A 14,260-nucleotide genomic window follows, 5' to 3' on the forward strand; every position below is an offset into this window, starting at 1 on the left:
TTTATTTTTCTGTACTGCAGATTGAAAACAGAGAAACTGGGAGATATCCAAACTGTGAACCTGACAAGAATGTCTGTAAGTCTCAGATTTATGCAGTGATGCGTAAAAACAGCATGCTATCCACTCCAGAGAGCCTTATAAACAAAAGAAAAAAAAATATACAGGGAAAAAAAAACCTTAAGATATCTAGGTATTTCACCTCAAGACAGTTACTTGAGAAGTGTTTTTTTACTTTTGATCTCACTACAAAATATTTGCCTCCGAAGTATGCAGCTCTCAATGCTACAACCTTCATCAGCAGAATGACCCGCCTTCGCCTTGATCACTTAGTCGATAAGGGGGTCATAGGTGAATTTCCAATACAGATGAGCTTCTACTCTTAAGACAATTGCTTGTCAATATCTACCCATTTTAGGGTTGTGCACTGTTCTTCCGTTGTAAAATAGTCAAATTCTGCAAATTTTATCATGTTGGGTTTAGACTGGGGAAGGTGGGGGGGGGGGGGGGGGGGGGGGTACCACCCCTGATCAAGGGAGAGAAGACTTTAACTGCAAAAAAAAAAAGCAAAACAAAGAGACACCATATTCAATGAATAACAAAAGCTCTATGAAATAATTATGATTTATTCTTTTTTTAAAATCACACGTACTGTAGCATGCAAATAAAATAATTTAACTGGTGTCAAATTCAGCTTCAAGTGAAATCAAGTTAGATGACTTGTGTTAAAAAAAGATGTCACACACCTGGTGAAGAAGTACAGTTATGTATAGAGATAGAAAAATAAAGTCTTGATGTAACATACATATCATTTTTTTTTAATTTCATCAATTCATACTATTATTTGCAAGGACTAATGAGTAAGAAATTCACTTTTCAAAGTGAAATAGTTGTATCAGGCAGTCAGCTAAGGTTAAATTTGAAAATATGTGATGGTATTTGTCTATGTTTGACAATTTGATATATCTGATAACTTGTTTATTGTGAGGGTATTTATATAGGAAGGTGTACTAAAATATAAAAAAAATGCATTGTTACCATCTGAATGAGGTTTTCTGTGAGTAATTAGCTGATAAGTGCATGATGCATTGTACTTTGTCAAGAGAGAGAGAAAAAAAAAGCAAACAAACAAACACTTGCATTTGGGGAGGTGTAGCCAACAATCTGTGCCCATGGGAGGATTAAATCCCTCCCCCCCCCCCAAAAAAAAGAAGAATAATCATCATAATATTTGTATTGTTACCATCTGTTTATATCCTTGAAAGCAGGTGGCTTGTGAGTGCATGGTTCAATATATCTTTGTCATACACACAAAATGTGCTTTCAGGGCGGTGTGGCAAACAACGTCGTGCCCATAGAGCTGCGACTGCGATTTGACCTCAGGCTTTCCCCCTGGCAGACACCAGAGGTGAGTGAGAGCAAAACCTGTTCAGTCAAGAATTCATTGCTGCTTTTTGAAGCAGACCTTTAAAGGGGATGGTGCTGTTTTGGTTTAGATGGGGCTGTGGGTCTCCAACCTATTTTGTGTGTGTGTGTTTGTGAGACAATGAGAAATATGAAAACATGTAACCCTTTAATAGAGGAATTGACGTTTTATTTGATGAAAATTGGTTTTGAAATGGCTGAGATATCCAAATAAGCAATCCTAGTAAAATATGACAGGCCACAACTTTTATTAAGATCTCTTTGTTTTACCTTGTTTTTGGATATCTCATTCATTTCAAAACCAATTTTCATCAAAATATATTTCAATTCCCCTTAGAATTGTTTGCTCTTTAACATTTCATGGAGTGGTTTCTAAATATCTTGCAAAAAGTTAACAGCTGAAGCCTCACCTCAACAATTATTGTACGATCCCTTTAGCAATGCTGAATTTGTAATTATTGTAGCAAGTTATTTTGACATTTTCAGTGTTTCGCAATAAATTGTTATTCTCGACTTATTCATAAAATATGGGCTGTATATATATATCCAACCTCGTTATATCAGGTATCTCGCTATGTCCAACCTTGTTATATCAGGTATCTCGCTATGTCCAACCTGGTTATATCAGGTATCTCGCTATGTCCAACCTGGTTATATCAGGTATCTCGCTATGTCCAACCTCGTTATATCAGGTATCTCACTATATCAAACCTTGTTATATCGGAAATCTTGCTATATATCCAACCTTGTTATATCAGGTATCTTGCTATATCCAACTCCGTTATATCAGGTATCTCACTATATCCAATTCTGTTATAATGACGTTCCACTGTATCTACGTTTTGTGTTGACTACCAGTACCTGGAGAAGAAGATAGAGGAGATGGTGGCAGCCGGAGGTGATGGCGTGAGCTTCGAGTGGCTCAGGGTAAGATATAGAATGATGAAAACAGATGAAATCACTGTCTTGAAATAAATCATAAGATATATTTTCACTCTGCTAAACCAGCAGTGGTTGGTTGGTTGAGCATTTTAGAAATGCTGGCAATTTTTAAACTCATTTCTGTTGAACTCACACCTGTTGTGGTGTTGTTTTTTATTTCTCTGAAGTGTTTTTGTTTGTTTTTGTTTGGTTCTTCTTCTTTCTTTTTTTGGGGGGGGGGTGGTTAATAGATGTTGACACCAAGCTTCAAAAGTGAGACTTTTTTGTATCTCAAAACTACAGATGATCAAATATCCACTGTATGGTGTGAATGCAGGTACCTGGTATATTAGAGCCTTGTGCTGGAATAGTTCTAGTAGCATCACTCCAGTTGACACACAGATCAAATATGACCATTTGAGAGTTATCTACAAATGCCTCAATGAGAACCTTTTGCTTTAGATCCTGTGAAATATGCTTTTTGTCTAGATTTTCAGCAAATGTTGATTGATTCATCAATGTTATGGATGTTAAGGACATGTGGTACGGCCAAATGGCACATTGGAGGAGATGTGGGCAATTCATGACTTCTACATTGCTTTCCATCCACTGCAGAAGGGAGTGTGCTTTACAACCCCACTGGAAGACAGCAATGCCTGGTGGATGGCATTCAAGAAAGCATGCGATGAGGAGTAAGTATTTATGTAGAAATGAAATCTACTGTGGTTGGAAAAAAAAAAAAGTACTGGTAGTGTGTCAGGGTTGATAGAGCATGATAATGTACATGTATATCATACTGATATTTACTGCTTTTCAGGACATTGTTGATATTATTGCCCCACCCACAGGATCTCTGACTCCATGCTATGACCCGAGGGGCTTGCTATGAGGGTCATAGCATGAAGCTGGCAATCAAATACAAAGCAGTCTATGTCTGTTTTATATAGCAATTTAGTGGAATGAAAAGAAATTGTTTGAGGCCAATTGTGATCACATTCAAATAGCGAGTTCACAATTAGGCGCTACCATGGACAGTGCAGTTTAGCAACTATGAGGCTGAGGATGATAGTTGAAGTTATGCCCCCGATGTCAGCCAATCAGAATGGAGGATACATCAGATGGCATGAGGTGTATAATGTACCTCACCTCATGCATTAAAATGTTATATTGACACACTGTTTTTACTTCAAAGCTAGTTGCTCATCAGAACTTCTTTTATTACAGAAATAGCAAAGCAGATTTCTCTATACAGTGCACTCTTGTTATAACGAACATGGCTATAACAAACTTCCTGTTACAATGAAGTACAAAAATACAAGTCCCAAAATTATTATCTATATATCTTTATTCTTGTTATTTGTTTGGTTATAACAAAATTGCTGTTACAATAAAGTAAACATTCTGGCCCAAAAATTATTATCTATATATCTTTATTCATGTTATTTCTTTGGTTATAACAGAATTGTAATAAAGTAAATAAAACTTGTGGTCCCAAGGACTTTGTCACAACAGGGACCACCTGTATTTTGTTTATTTTATTTCTCTTTGTTTAATTACAACTATAGAAAACTGGAGCTTGAGAAAGAGATTTTCCCGGCGGCAACAGACAGCTGCTACATCCGAGCCCTTGGCATCCCCTGCCTGGGATTCTCTCCCATCAGCAACACAAAGATCCTCCTTCACGACCACAACGAGTTCCTCAACGAGAACGTCTTTCTTCGAGGCATTGCCATCTATGAGTCCATCATTCCGGCCATTGCCAATGTGCAATAAGGAGTTCAGGCTCCTTCTAAAGGGGAAAGGGACAAGGAGTTGTAACAAGGAAAGTTTGAAAGGAGCAGTAATAATGAGTAGAAACAAGAAATTGTAGCAAGGAATGAAAACAAGGAGTGGTGACCAGAAGTTGTTCTAAGGATTAGTGACAAGGAAAAGGAACAAGGAGTGGAAGCAAGGAATACTAACAAATAGGAAAAAGGAATGGTAACAAGGAGCAGCAATGAGGAGTAGTAACAAGGGGGTCGTCACCTGAAACTTTGTTCTTGCAATTTCACTAGGGCACCTCACAAGTGTTCAAGAGAATTCATGCATCCACCATGCATGTGCCATCTGGTGACAGGACACTTGCTCCTGCGACAATTGCTCCGATCATATTTTCTCCAAGGACTTAGGGTTAGGGTTAGGGTTGTGGTAGGGTTTTAGGTTTAGTTTGATGTTAGGATTAGGGTTAGTGTAAAGGTTATGTTTGTTAGTCAGTTTTATGTTTGGCTTAGCATGCAGATATTTTGTGGAAGCAGTTGTCGCAGGAGCAAATGTCATGGAACCATTCCATCCAAGCCTTAACTGTATGCATGTCGCTACAGGGGGCACAATAAAGATTTTATTGTGCTATTAACTCCCAGCTGTCAATTTGGGAGAGGAAAAAGCATTGAGAACCTGGTTATTTCTCATTATTATTGTTATTAATCATGTTGTAAAAATCAGTGATGAAGCCAGCCATTATGACAGATCAAGAAGATGGTAGAGTATGAAAAATTACCTAAAAATTACTGACATGTTTCTGCTTTGTTAAAATTTTGCCTGTGCCTTAATGTCTTATATTGATGTCACGCATTTTACTTCAACAATACAATGTCATTGTACTTCTCTTTTAGACACCTCAATGGGTTTATACTTTTCAACTCGATATCAGAATGTCACTTGGATCACTTGCAATATTCTTTCTTTTTTTTTTTGCATACAAATCACAAAATAAGACTTTTATTAAAGCATTCTATGTATAGTTTTATCTTTTTAAAAAATATATATATATAAATTATAATCCAGAGCTAGCACAAAATAAAAGACTTCTATCTGCTATAGAGTACAGCTTTACAATAGCAGACTGTCTGCTGTGATGTAGGCACTTTGGTTACTCTTTTCACTTTACATGTGGATTGCAAGTCTACAGCAATAAACTACGCACAGTAATGCAGATGTGGAAAACGTGTCAGATTGTTGGCCAGAGCTTTGCTTTAAAAAGCAAAATCAATAGTTTCCCCGACTGAGTAATGGAGTCGTAAAACACAGTAATCCGTCATGAATGCATGAGTGGTTTGACACGTTGAGTTACAGAATGCTGAATGCTATAAAACTTTTTGAGATTGCAGATGAGCTTGTATGTCTAAATGTGAAGAGTTTTATGAAAAAAATAATGTGTGAAAAAACAAAGATGGTACTGTATCAATTCAAAGAAAGTATGATGTGTCATTTATTGATATGCATATCAATGCATTGTTATGTGGTGTTAAATGTGGGAGTAATCTCCTTTTTTTTCCAACCATTTACTTATCTTGTCAAAATATGTATTACTTAATTTCTGTTTGAGCATGGAAACATAAGGAAAACCTTGCCATGTGGTTCGAGGTTTTGTCCAAAATATTTTGTTATTTGCAGACTTCATGAACTGCAGTCAACCATACTCATATGATTGTTCCAGATTCTTATAGATACCCCGTTTAAGGATGCATATGGGACAGGATGCCAACCTCATTAAAGTCATGGTATAGTTTTGGGCGAGATGGGGCTTCAGGTTTCCAACTTTGTTGTAGGATAGGCCCCAATGAGATATCTCATATGAAATATGAAGAGCACACAAGTTTAAGAGGAATTAAATGTTTAATTGATGGAAATTGGTTTTGAAATGGCCGAGATATCCAGAAACAAAGAGGTCTGAGAAAAGGTGAGACTCACCTTTAAAGACCACTTTGTCTTTCTTTGTTCTTTGATATCTCGGCCATTTCAAAACCAATTTTCATCAAAACTTTGAATAACTCTTTGAATCGTATGCTTTAATATTTTGTAAGTGGTTTCTAATTATCTCGTGAAAAGTTAAAATCTGAATCCCCCATTTCAACCAAAACTATACTATCCCTGTAATTAGCTATGCAAATTCTGAGCAATGGAGATATGGAGTCAAAAGTGGTCTGAGCTTTCAATCGTAATATAACAGAATCTTCCTTCCAGGCAAAATAACAAACAAATGGGGCAAGCAGAGTCCAGACACATAATACCACAGACAATGCATGGACTGTCTGGGAAGGGCTAGAGACATGGGACAAAGAAACAAAAGGGGTAGGTTATGGTGTCAATAGCAGGGAGCCAAAGAGGTAAGGGGGATGGGGTTAAAGCAAAGAGCCGAGTGAACAAAAGGGAGAGGCAGGGCCTTGTGATGATCCCAAGGATCATAAGAGGCAACCTGTGTAGGGTGAAGATGAATAGGGAGGCAACATGAAACAAGATGGAGAAGGGCTAGGAAAGGGGTGACATAAGGACAGGTTAAGTGAAGTGTGTGTGTGTGTGTGTGTGGGGGGGGGGGGGGGGGGTGTATACACAGAAAGCCCCAAGCACTGATTAATTTGGTGTTCATATAGGGCAATTTGTCAATCAGTTGCAATAAGAACAACTTAAGCACAAGAATTTCATTAATTTGAAGCCTTCAAGCTTGCGTACAAGTGTGGCAAATATAAAAATGAGGTGAATGAATGAGGCGACAAATATACTGAACATAGCAAAGATGAATAGGGAGGTAACATCAAACAAGAGGAGAAGGGTAGGAAAGGGGTGACATCAGGGGCAGGATCAAAGTAAAGAGATGAGGGGGGGGGGGGGAGGGCTACAAACAAAAGGCCTGAACATAGATTAATTTGGTGCTCATTTATGATGATGTGGGGCATCAGTTGCAATAAAAACAACTTGAGCATCCATTAATTTGAAGCCTTCAAGCTTGTGCACAAGTATGGCTAATATTAAAGTGAGAGACTCTATTTTACACAACGTATAAGATATACAAATAAATATAATACTTACGAGGATTATGAAGAGTTTGTTTGCAAAAACCGATAAGTCCATATTTGTCCAATGGAGATACACTATGTATTTGCAATTAAAGGTTAAGAAAAATAAGGAGAATAATAAGAAAACTTTTGCTTCTTTTGACCATAATTTCAAAAATATACCTTTATATGTAGTGACCAATATATCATTTAAAAGGTATTATTTTGTACTTTATGACAGAGACCATACTTCAAAATCTTCAAAAATGGACTTATCGGTTTTTGCAAACAAACTCTTCATATATATATATTCTATATCATATATATATATATATATACATATATATATATATATATATATATATATATATATATATATATATATATATTCTATAGCTTCTGACCACACGAGCAAAGAGAGTTAAGTGTTTGGGATGAACACTGATCTAGGGCTTTCAATAGCTCAGTCGGAAGAGCACCGGTCTAGTAATCCGCAGGTCTCGGGTTCGAATCCCAATGAAAACCCATTTTCTTTGCTCAAAGTTTTCACTATTTATTATTACAATTGTTTCTGGTCAGTTTTTCCTTCCTTGTTTCAAAATATATTACAAAAAGCTGCATCGCTTCGGCGATCCCTCACATTTATTCCAAAGTTGATTTACATCATTTGGGTTTATGTCAGGTTAATGTGTGTGTGTGTGGCACACATACACACACTATAGCTTCTGACCACACGAGCAAAGAGAGTTAAGTGTTTGGGACGAACGCTGATCTAGGGCTTTCAATAGCTCAGTCGGTAGAGCACCGGTCTAGTAATCCGGAGGTCTCGAGTTCAAATCCCGATGAAAACCCATTTTCTTTGCTCAAAGTTTTCGCTATATATATACTGTATATATATATATATATATATATATATATATATATATATATGGGCATTTCCGTGAGTTGTGCGACATGACCACCAAAATTTTACCCACATATTTCAGGACAACTGATAATCTTACTTTGTTAGCCATAGTTTGAAGTGTGTGAAACCAACTTTACCTTTAAGAAAAGTTCCCTTTTGTGCATTTTTATACCTTTTGAAACCAGAAAACATTTTTTGACCTAAAAATCCCTAAAAATGCATTTTTGTTGCTCTTTGTGATTATTTTTTATATTTGAGGCTCAAATCAAACTTTGTTTGGTTTTACAAATCAAAAATATATTATTCTAGCAGTAAATCAAGTGGAGACCTCGATATAAGATATGTACTTCGGACATCAGCGTGCTCTTACATAGCTCGAGAAGCTGCTGTAACGTGAGTTACCGAAACATGAACTTTTTAACCTAGCAATTTTACTATGCCCAACTGAGACATGGTATTTTGGATTATCAAATAACTATGCAGCACACATCCAAGAAATATGATGGGACTTATAGTCTTTGCTTCAAATTCTCATAACAGAGGTCTTAAAATTGTAACGTGAGTTACCGTGTAACGTGAGTTACCACAATGTAACGTGAGTTACCGACATGATTTTTGTTTAATACCAAGAAATGATATGAAGGTTGTGATTGTAAGTAACCAATGAGTACATGATTACTGAACTCTTGTATTAAGATTCTATTTCCAGTAGATTGTTATTCTCTTGGTCTCTCTAGATCACCAAACCAACTGGTCTACATGTATTAATTACACATGTTCATCACATGTGCTTCAACAGGTCCCATATTTACTATTTAATATTACAGTGCATGTATACTGATCTGTTACGAAAGTTGTTAAAAGACATTTCCTCTACAGCTGCATGGACCTTGTTCCAGCAAATTATCAAAATTTTGTGATAACTATTAATAGCCTTCTGATTGGGATAATCACTGCATGATTACTCTTGAAAAGTTCTTGTTTTTGTAATTCAAGTGATTACTATTTGACATTTCATAGTTTATACCTACCTGTATAGACCAAAGCCATTGCTTATGAGGCTGAAACATTTACATGTGAACAGAATTTTAAGATTGGAGCTCGCTTCCTGCTGTTTTTTCTGAGATTTTTGAGAACTGAACATTGTGAATTTGACACGCTTATGTGTTTTATACTATTCTACTCTGAGGTTTTAGCTATATTGTTGCAAAATCCTACAATGAAACTTTTCCATGTTTACTATAATTTACTTTACATGCTGATCTATTACCAAAAACTTGTTGAATGTGAACCTCATTATCAGACATTTTCTTTAAGAGCTGGACAGTCATGTACCTTAAAGCAAACTATCAACATTTTGTGATATTAACAGTTAGCTTCCTGATCACAAAATATTTACTATTCATGTTTTTCATTGGAATTTACTGCTTCAGTCTGCTTGATTACTCTCGAAAATACTGGTATACTTTTTACATGTATACATGTACAATTTGAATAATGGCTACTTGACATTTCATAGACCAAAGCCATTGTTTTTTAAGGCTTAAACATTTATGAACATGTTTTATTAAACTGATCAATACTGGTAGCAGATAACTAAAATTTATCTGCAGTTTCTGTAATTCAAGTCTAATTTCTGTACCAGTTGAGTATAAGAATTTGTAAACAAATCAAACATACAAACAATTGAATATTGAGTAATTCAAACAATTATCAAATAATCAGAATATAGATTGCATTGTTTAAAAGTTAAAAGATTTATTGAAATATTCATTTCTGAACCTTTAAACTCTCCACAGACTACATGTACAGGTCTCTAGTCTTGTGACTCAGTGTATTAAATGGAATAGTTTATGGATGACTTGTTTTTATCTAGATAGCCTGAAATCCATTTAAATCTAGTAAAATAAAAAAACAATCAAATCAAATTCTCGATTAAATCCTCAATTTCTGATCCATTTGTTAACTGGAAAAGAGTGTAATTTAATGAAATAGACTCTGTTTCATATCATTTTAAATGTTGAATACAATTTTTGTCTCAGTATAAATGAAAGCTTGGAAAACAACTCAATTAAAAATGAAATTTATCTTCAAGTTGGTATTCTAAATGTAAAGTTTCCTGCCTTTTGGTAATCTCATGGATAAAATGGGATTAATTACTGTCAGATCAATGTTCAAATCAATTTAGATTCTTTATTCATGGAGTTTGTTTGTGAAAAAAGTTGTCTTGGTAAGTTTTCTTTGGATTATTAAGACAAAAAATCGTCTTGTGATCATGTGGACAAACTGTAACGTGAGTTACCGTAACGTGAGTTACCGCTTCACATGACGATACCTGGAGAATGTAAGACAATTTGAATTTTTACCATACTCGGTGATGTATGTTGTTAGTCCATGACTTTGACACAATAGACTTTAAAGTCTCTCTGTTTCTTGTTTGAGGAAACTTTTGAATACAAGACATGCCAAATTTTTGCATGTCCAAATCATGTAACGTGAGTTACCGACATTTGTAGTGTTTTTTCTCATAGTTCTCATAAGAGTCTGTGGATGTAATGTTGCTGTGAGGTAGGATGGAGGTGCATGATACTCATTCACATATAGTAACTCATATCACTAATTAGGTTTTAAGGATATTGATCTCAACGACCTAATTTTGAGTTCAAAATGTAACGTGAGTTACCGTGGAAATGCCCATATATAGATATATATATAGTATATATATGTGGGTGTGTGTAGAAAAGAGGCTATAGAAGTTATCTAAACAAAAAGAGGGGAAAGAGATGCAAATAATAATTAATAAATGAATATTGATGACTCAAAGGTCAAGGACATCACCAGCAGTCATCCTACCACACATACATATTCATTGCTGACCAACATTTAACTCGAGATGCAACAAACTCCACGAGAGTGATAGGTCAGCATTTTGTGGAAGTCAAAGTATTTATTCTTCTTCCATGAAAGTCAATCTACATGAGTTTTACTGTACTCTTTTCCACAGCTGTGTGCTTGTTCAGTGCTTTCCCCTACTGGTCAAACAAAACATTACTCTTTTCGTACTCTTGAATTCAATTTGAGTTGCATAGTACTTGTCACACCATACAAAAGTAACACACTAATCAAACTCTAAACATTCTGGGGGAAAATGCAATATAACCACGTCAAACCAGCCATTTTCCTTGTTATGGTTGACACTCTGTAATATAAATGGGCCCTAATTGTTTGCAAAAATCTATGCTAATATGAATGGGATTACATGTATAGACATGCCAAAAATATAAAGTCTGCAGTGAAGTGACAATACATCTGGAAAATAACTTTTTCACCAATTTAAAAAAAAAAATCATCAGAAGCTGTCTTGCTCATAACGACAAATCAAATTCATCTTTCTTATGTTTGGCATAAAACTTAATACTCTATTAAACACTTTGTTATGATTATGTGCAGGCCATAGAAATATTCTTTTTTCTTGCTACATGGTTCTGTTAGCTGTTCAATTCTGTTCTGCGTGGGCATTACAGATTCAGCTAGTTTAGATACAGCAGTCATTTCATTGAAGCTGATCTTATTTCAATAGTTAACATAGTGCATTAACTTGGATGGAAGAAAAGTCCAGACAGCAGGAATTTCCTTTTAGCGTCCAATATTTGTTTACATCCAGTTTCCCCTGTCTTTGTAGTATCCTCATTAATATCAAGAAGCTCTACAGAGCATGTTGACACACTATCCTCAACACCAGTTGTATGAAAGGGAAATGCAATAATTTCTGGAATGCAGAAACATTTGAAAATGATGGATGTCAGTACATCATAATCAAAATAATGCATGAATAATTTTTTCCATTAGTACACCTCTCCTGAAGAAAAGATAATCTTGCTTTCTTAGTACATATCACTTCAGCAAAGAAAGAGGAATAGTAAATGTAAATACCTTTAATATAGCCAATAGGATGATACATGTATGTCTGCACATTGTTCAGTTTTGATGTGTCAAATGCACAGGAGTGACATTTTGATTGTGCAATGGTATAATCATGCGCACTATCTTAAAAAAATGAAGAACACTTTACACTACAAAATGAGGCCAAATCCATAGTATCCTCCAAACTCTGTTTGGGGAATACAATCAAATCAAACACAGCTGCGAAGTTGACAACCAAAATGATAGTTTGCATACTCACAAAATATGTAACATAAATATGATCTGCTATATTCATACATTTCCTGAGATATTGGACCACATCTGCCTTTCATGCTTTGCACCAGAGGCTCAATGGAGTCCTGCTTCTTACAAAATCACCACTCCTCAAAGCATAAATGGACTTAGAACTTGGAACCTGTGTGTGCAGTGGGGTATATGATCGCAATTCACAAGGAGACCTCCCTGCAGAATGGAGACTACACTGTGCAGAAAATAACTAATAGTATCAAATTCTATTCCTTTACATACTTGGCACACAAAAATTTAAGTAGGTAGACAACTGTGCCACGTTATATGCAACTTTGAATCACAGAAAAGCGCTGTTCACAAGATTCCCAAGCTCTGAGATGCACACTTAAAATCACTGTTATCTCATACTTGTATCTAAATGAACGACAAAAAATAATTCATTTCAGGTAGTAAAAGCTAGTACATACTTCTCTGAAATGAGCAGTTCATCAAAGCAGGCCCAACTGCTTTATACTACAAGGAAAAGTAGAAATTACGCGGTGCGTAACATATGTCCCCGCCGGAAGTAGCATTTTGTAACAAAATGTGCAATATAGGTAAAAAATCAAGGTCAAAGGTCAAAGAAGTCAAAGGTCAAAATTCTGTGTAGAAGTTTTGAAGCCCTCACCTAGTGCCATCACATAAAGCAAATGGAATCGAAATTGGGTTAGAAATGGCGAAGGAGTAGCATTTTGTAGCCAATGTACAATATAGGTCAAAAATCAAGGTCAAAGGTCAAAGAAGACAAAGGTCAAAATTCTGTGCAGAAGTTTTGAAGCCCTCACCTAGTGCTATCACATAAAGCAAACGGAATCGAAATCGGGTTAGAAATGGCGAAGGAGTAGCATTCTGTAGCAAAATGCACAATATAGGTCGAAAATCAAGGTCAAAGAGGTCAAAGGTCAAAATTCTGTGTAGAAGTTTTGAAGCCCTCAACTAGTGCCATCATATAAAGCAAACGGAATCGAAATCGGGTTAAAAATGGCGAAGGAGTAGCATTTCGTAGCAAAATGTACAATATGGGTCAAAAATCAAGGTCAAAGGTCAAAGAAGTCAAAGGTCAAAATTCTGTGTAGAAGTTTTGAAGCCCTCACATAGTGCCATCACATAAAGCAAACGGAATCGAAATCGGGTTAGAAATGGCGAAGGAGTAGCATTTTGTAGCAAAATGTACAATATAGGTCAAAAAATCAAGGTCAAAGGTCAAAGAAGTCAAAGGTCAAAATTCTGTGTAGAAGTTTTGAAGCCCTCACCTAGTGCCATCACATAAAGCAAACGGAATCGAAATCGGGTTAGAAATGGCGAAGGAGTAGCATTTTGTAGCAAAATGTACAATATAGGTCAAAGGTCAAGGTCAAAGGTCACGACTGAAATTCTGTGTAGAAGTTTCAAAGCTCCCATGTAGTGCTATCATATAAAGCAAACAGAATCAAAATTGGCTCATAAATGACAGAGAAGTAGCAAATTGAAGATTTTGATCACACACGGACACACGGACGGACGGACACACGGACGGACGGACGGACGGACGGACGGACACACGGACGGACGGACGGACACACGGACACACACACGTACGGAGCCCGTTTCATAGTCCCCTGCTCGAACTCGTTCGGCGGGGACAATAATCCTAATAACTCTGGAACAATGTAAAACATACAACATTTACAGGTCAAACCATCTAACAGTATAGTAGGGATTGCAGTTCAATGAAGGGATTGACTTAAAAGGCTAACAAAAATCTTCTTGGAGCTTTAATTACAACAAAAATGAATGAAAGGTGCAGATGAAAAATTGGAACTGCAACCTAACACACACTAATGTTTACGCATGCATGTTGCAGATGTTCTTAGAGGAAAAGTGCTTACACAATGCAAAACAACAATTCTATGACATACTATTCTGAACAAGTCAATAATTGACACAAGTTTATTTTTCTTTAAATTGTGCAGTCTTTCCAAATAATTTGATGCAATGTTCAATGCAT

The 14,260-nt window shown here is 36.0% G+C and overlaps 1 protein-coding gene across 1 annotated transcript in view; it reads left to right on the forward strand.

Annotated features, from left to right (window-relative positions):
* Window positions 1-5,574, forward strand: part of LOC139718138 (aminoacylase-1-like) — a 31,672-nt gene extending 26,098 nt beyond the window's left edge. Inside the window, exons 11-15 of the mRNA XM_071629622.1 lie at window positions 21-75; window positions 1,325-1,405; window positions 2,281-2,349; window positions 2,959-3,035; window positions 3,909-5,574. Coding sequence (XP_071485723.1) covers window positions 21-75; window positions 1,325-1,405; window positions 2,281-2,349; window positions 2,959-3,035; window positions 3,909-4,116 — 490 coding nt within the window. The 3' untranslated portion in view covers window positions 4,117-5,574. The remainder of the gene's footprint in view (window positions 1-20; window positions 76-1,324; window positions 1,406-2,280; window positions 2,350-2,958; window positions 3,036-3,908) is intronic.
* Window positions 5,575-14,260: the final 8,686 nt, after the last annotated feature.

Source organism: Diadema antillarum, unplaced genomic scaffold, assembly GCF_040938485.1.
Source record: "Diadema antillarum isolate AM-2024a unplaced genomic scaffold, OU_Dant_1.0 scf00000089, whole genome shotgun sequence".
Classification (NCBI taxonomy): domain Eukaryota; kingdom Metazoa; phylum Echinodermata; class Echinoidea; order Diadematoida; family Diadematidae; genus Diadema; species Diadema antillarum.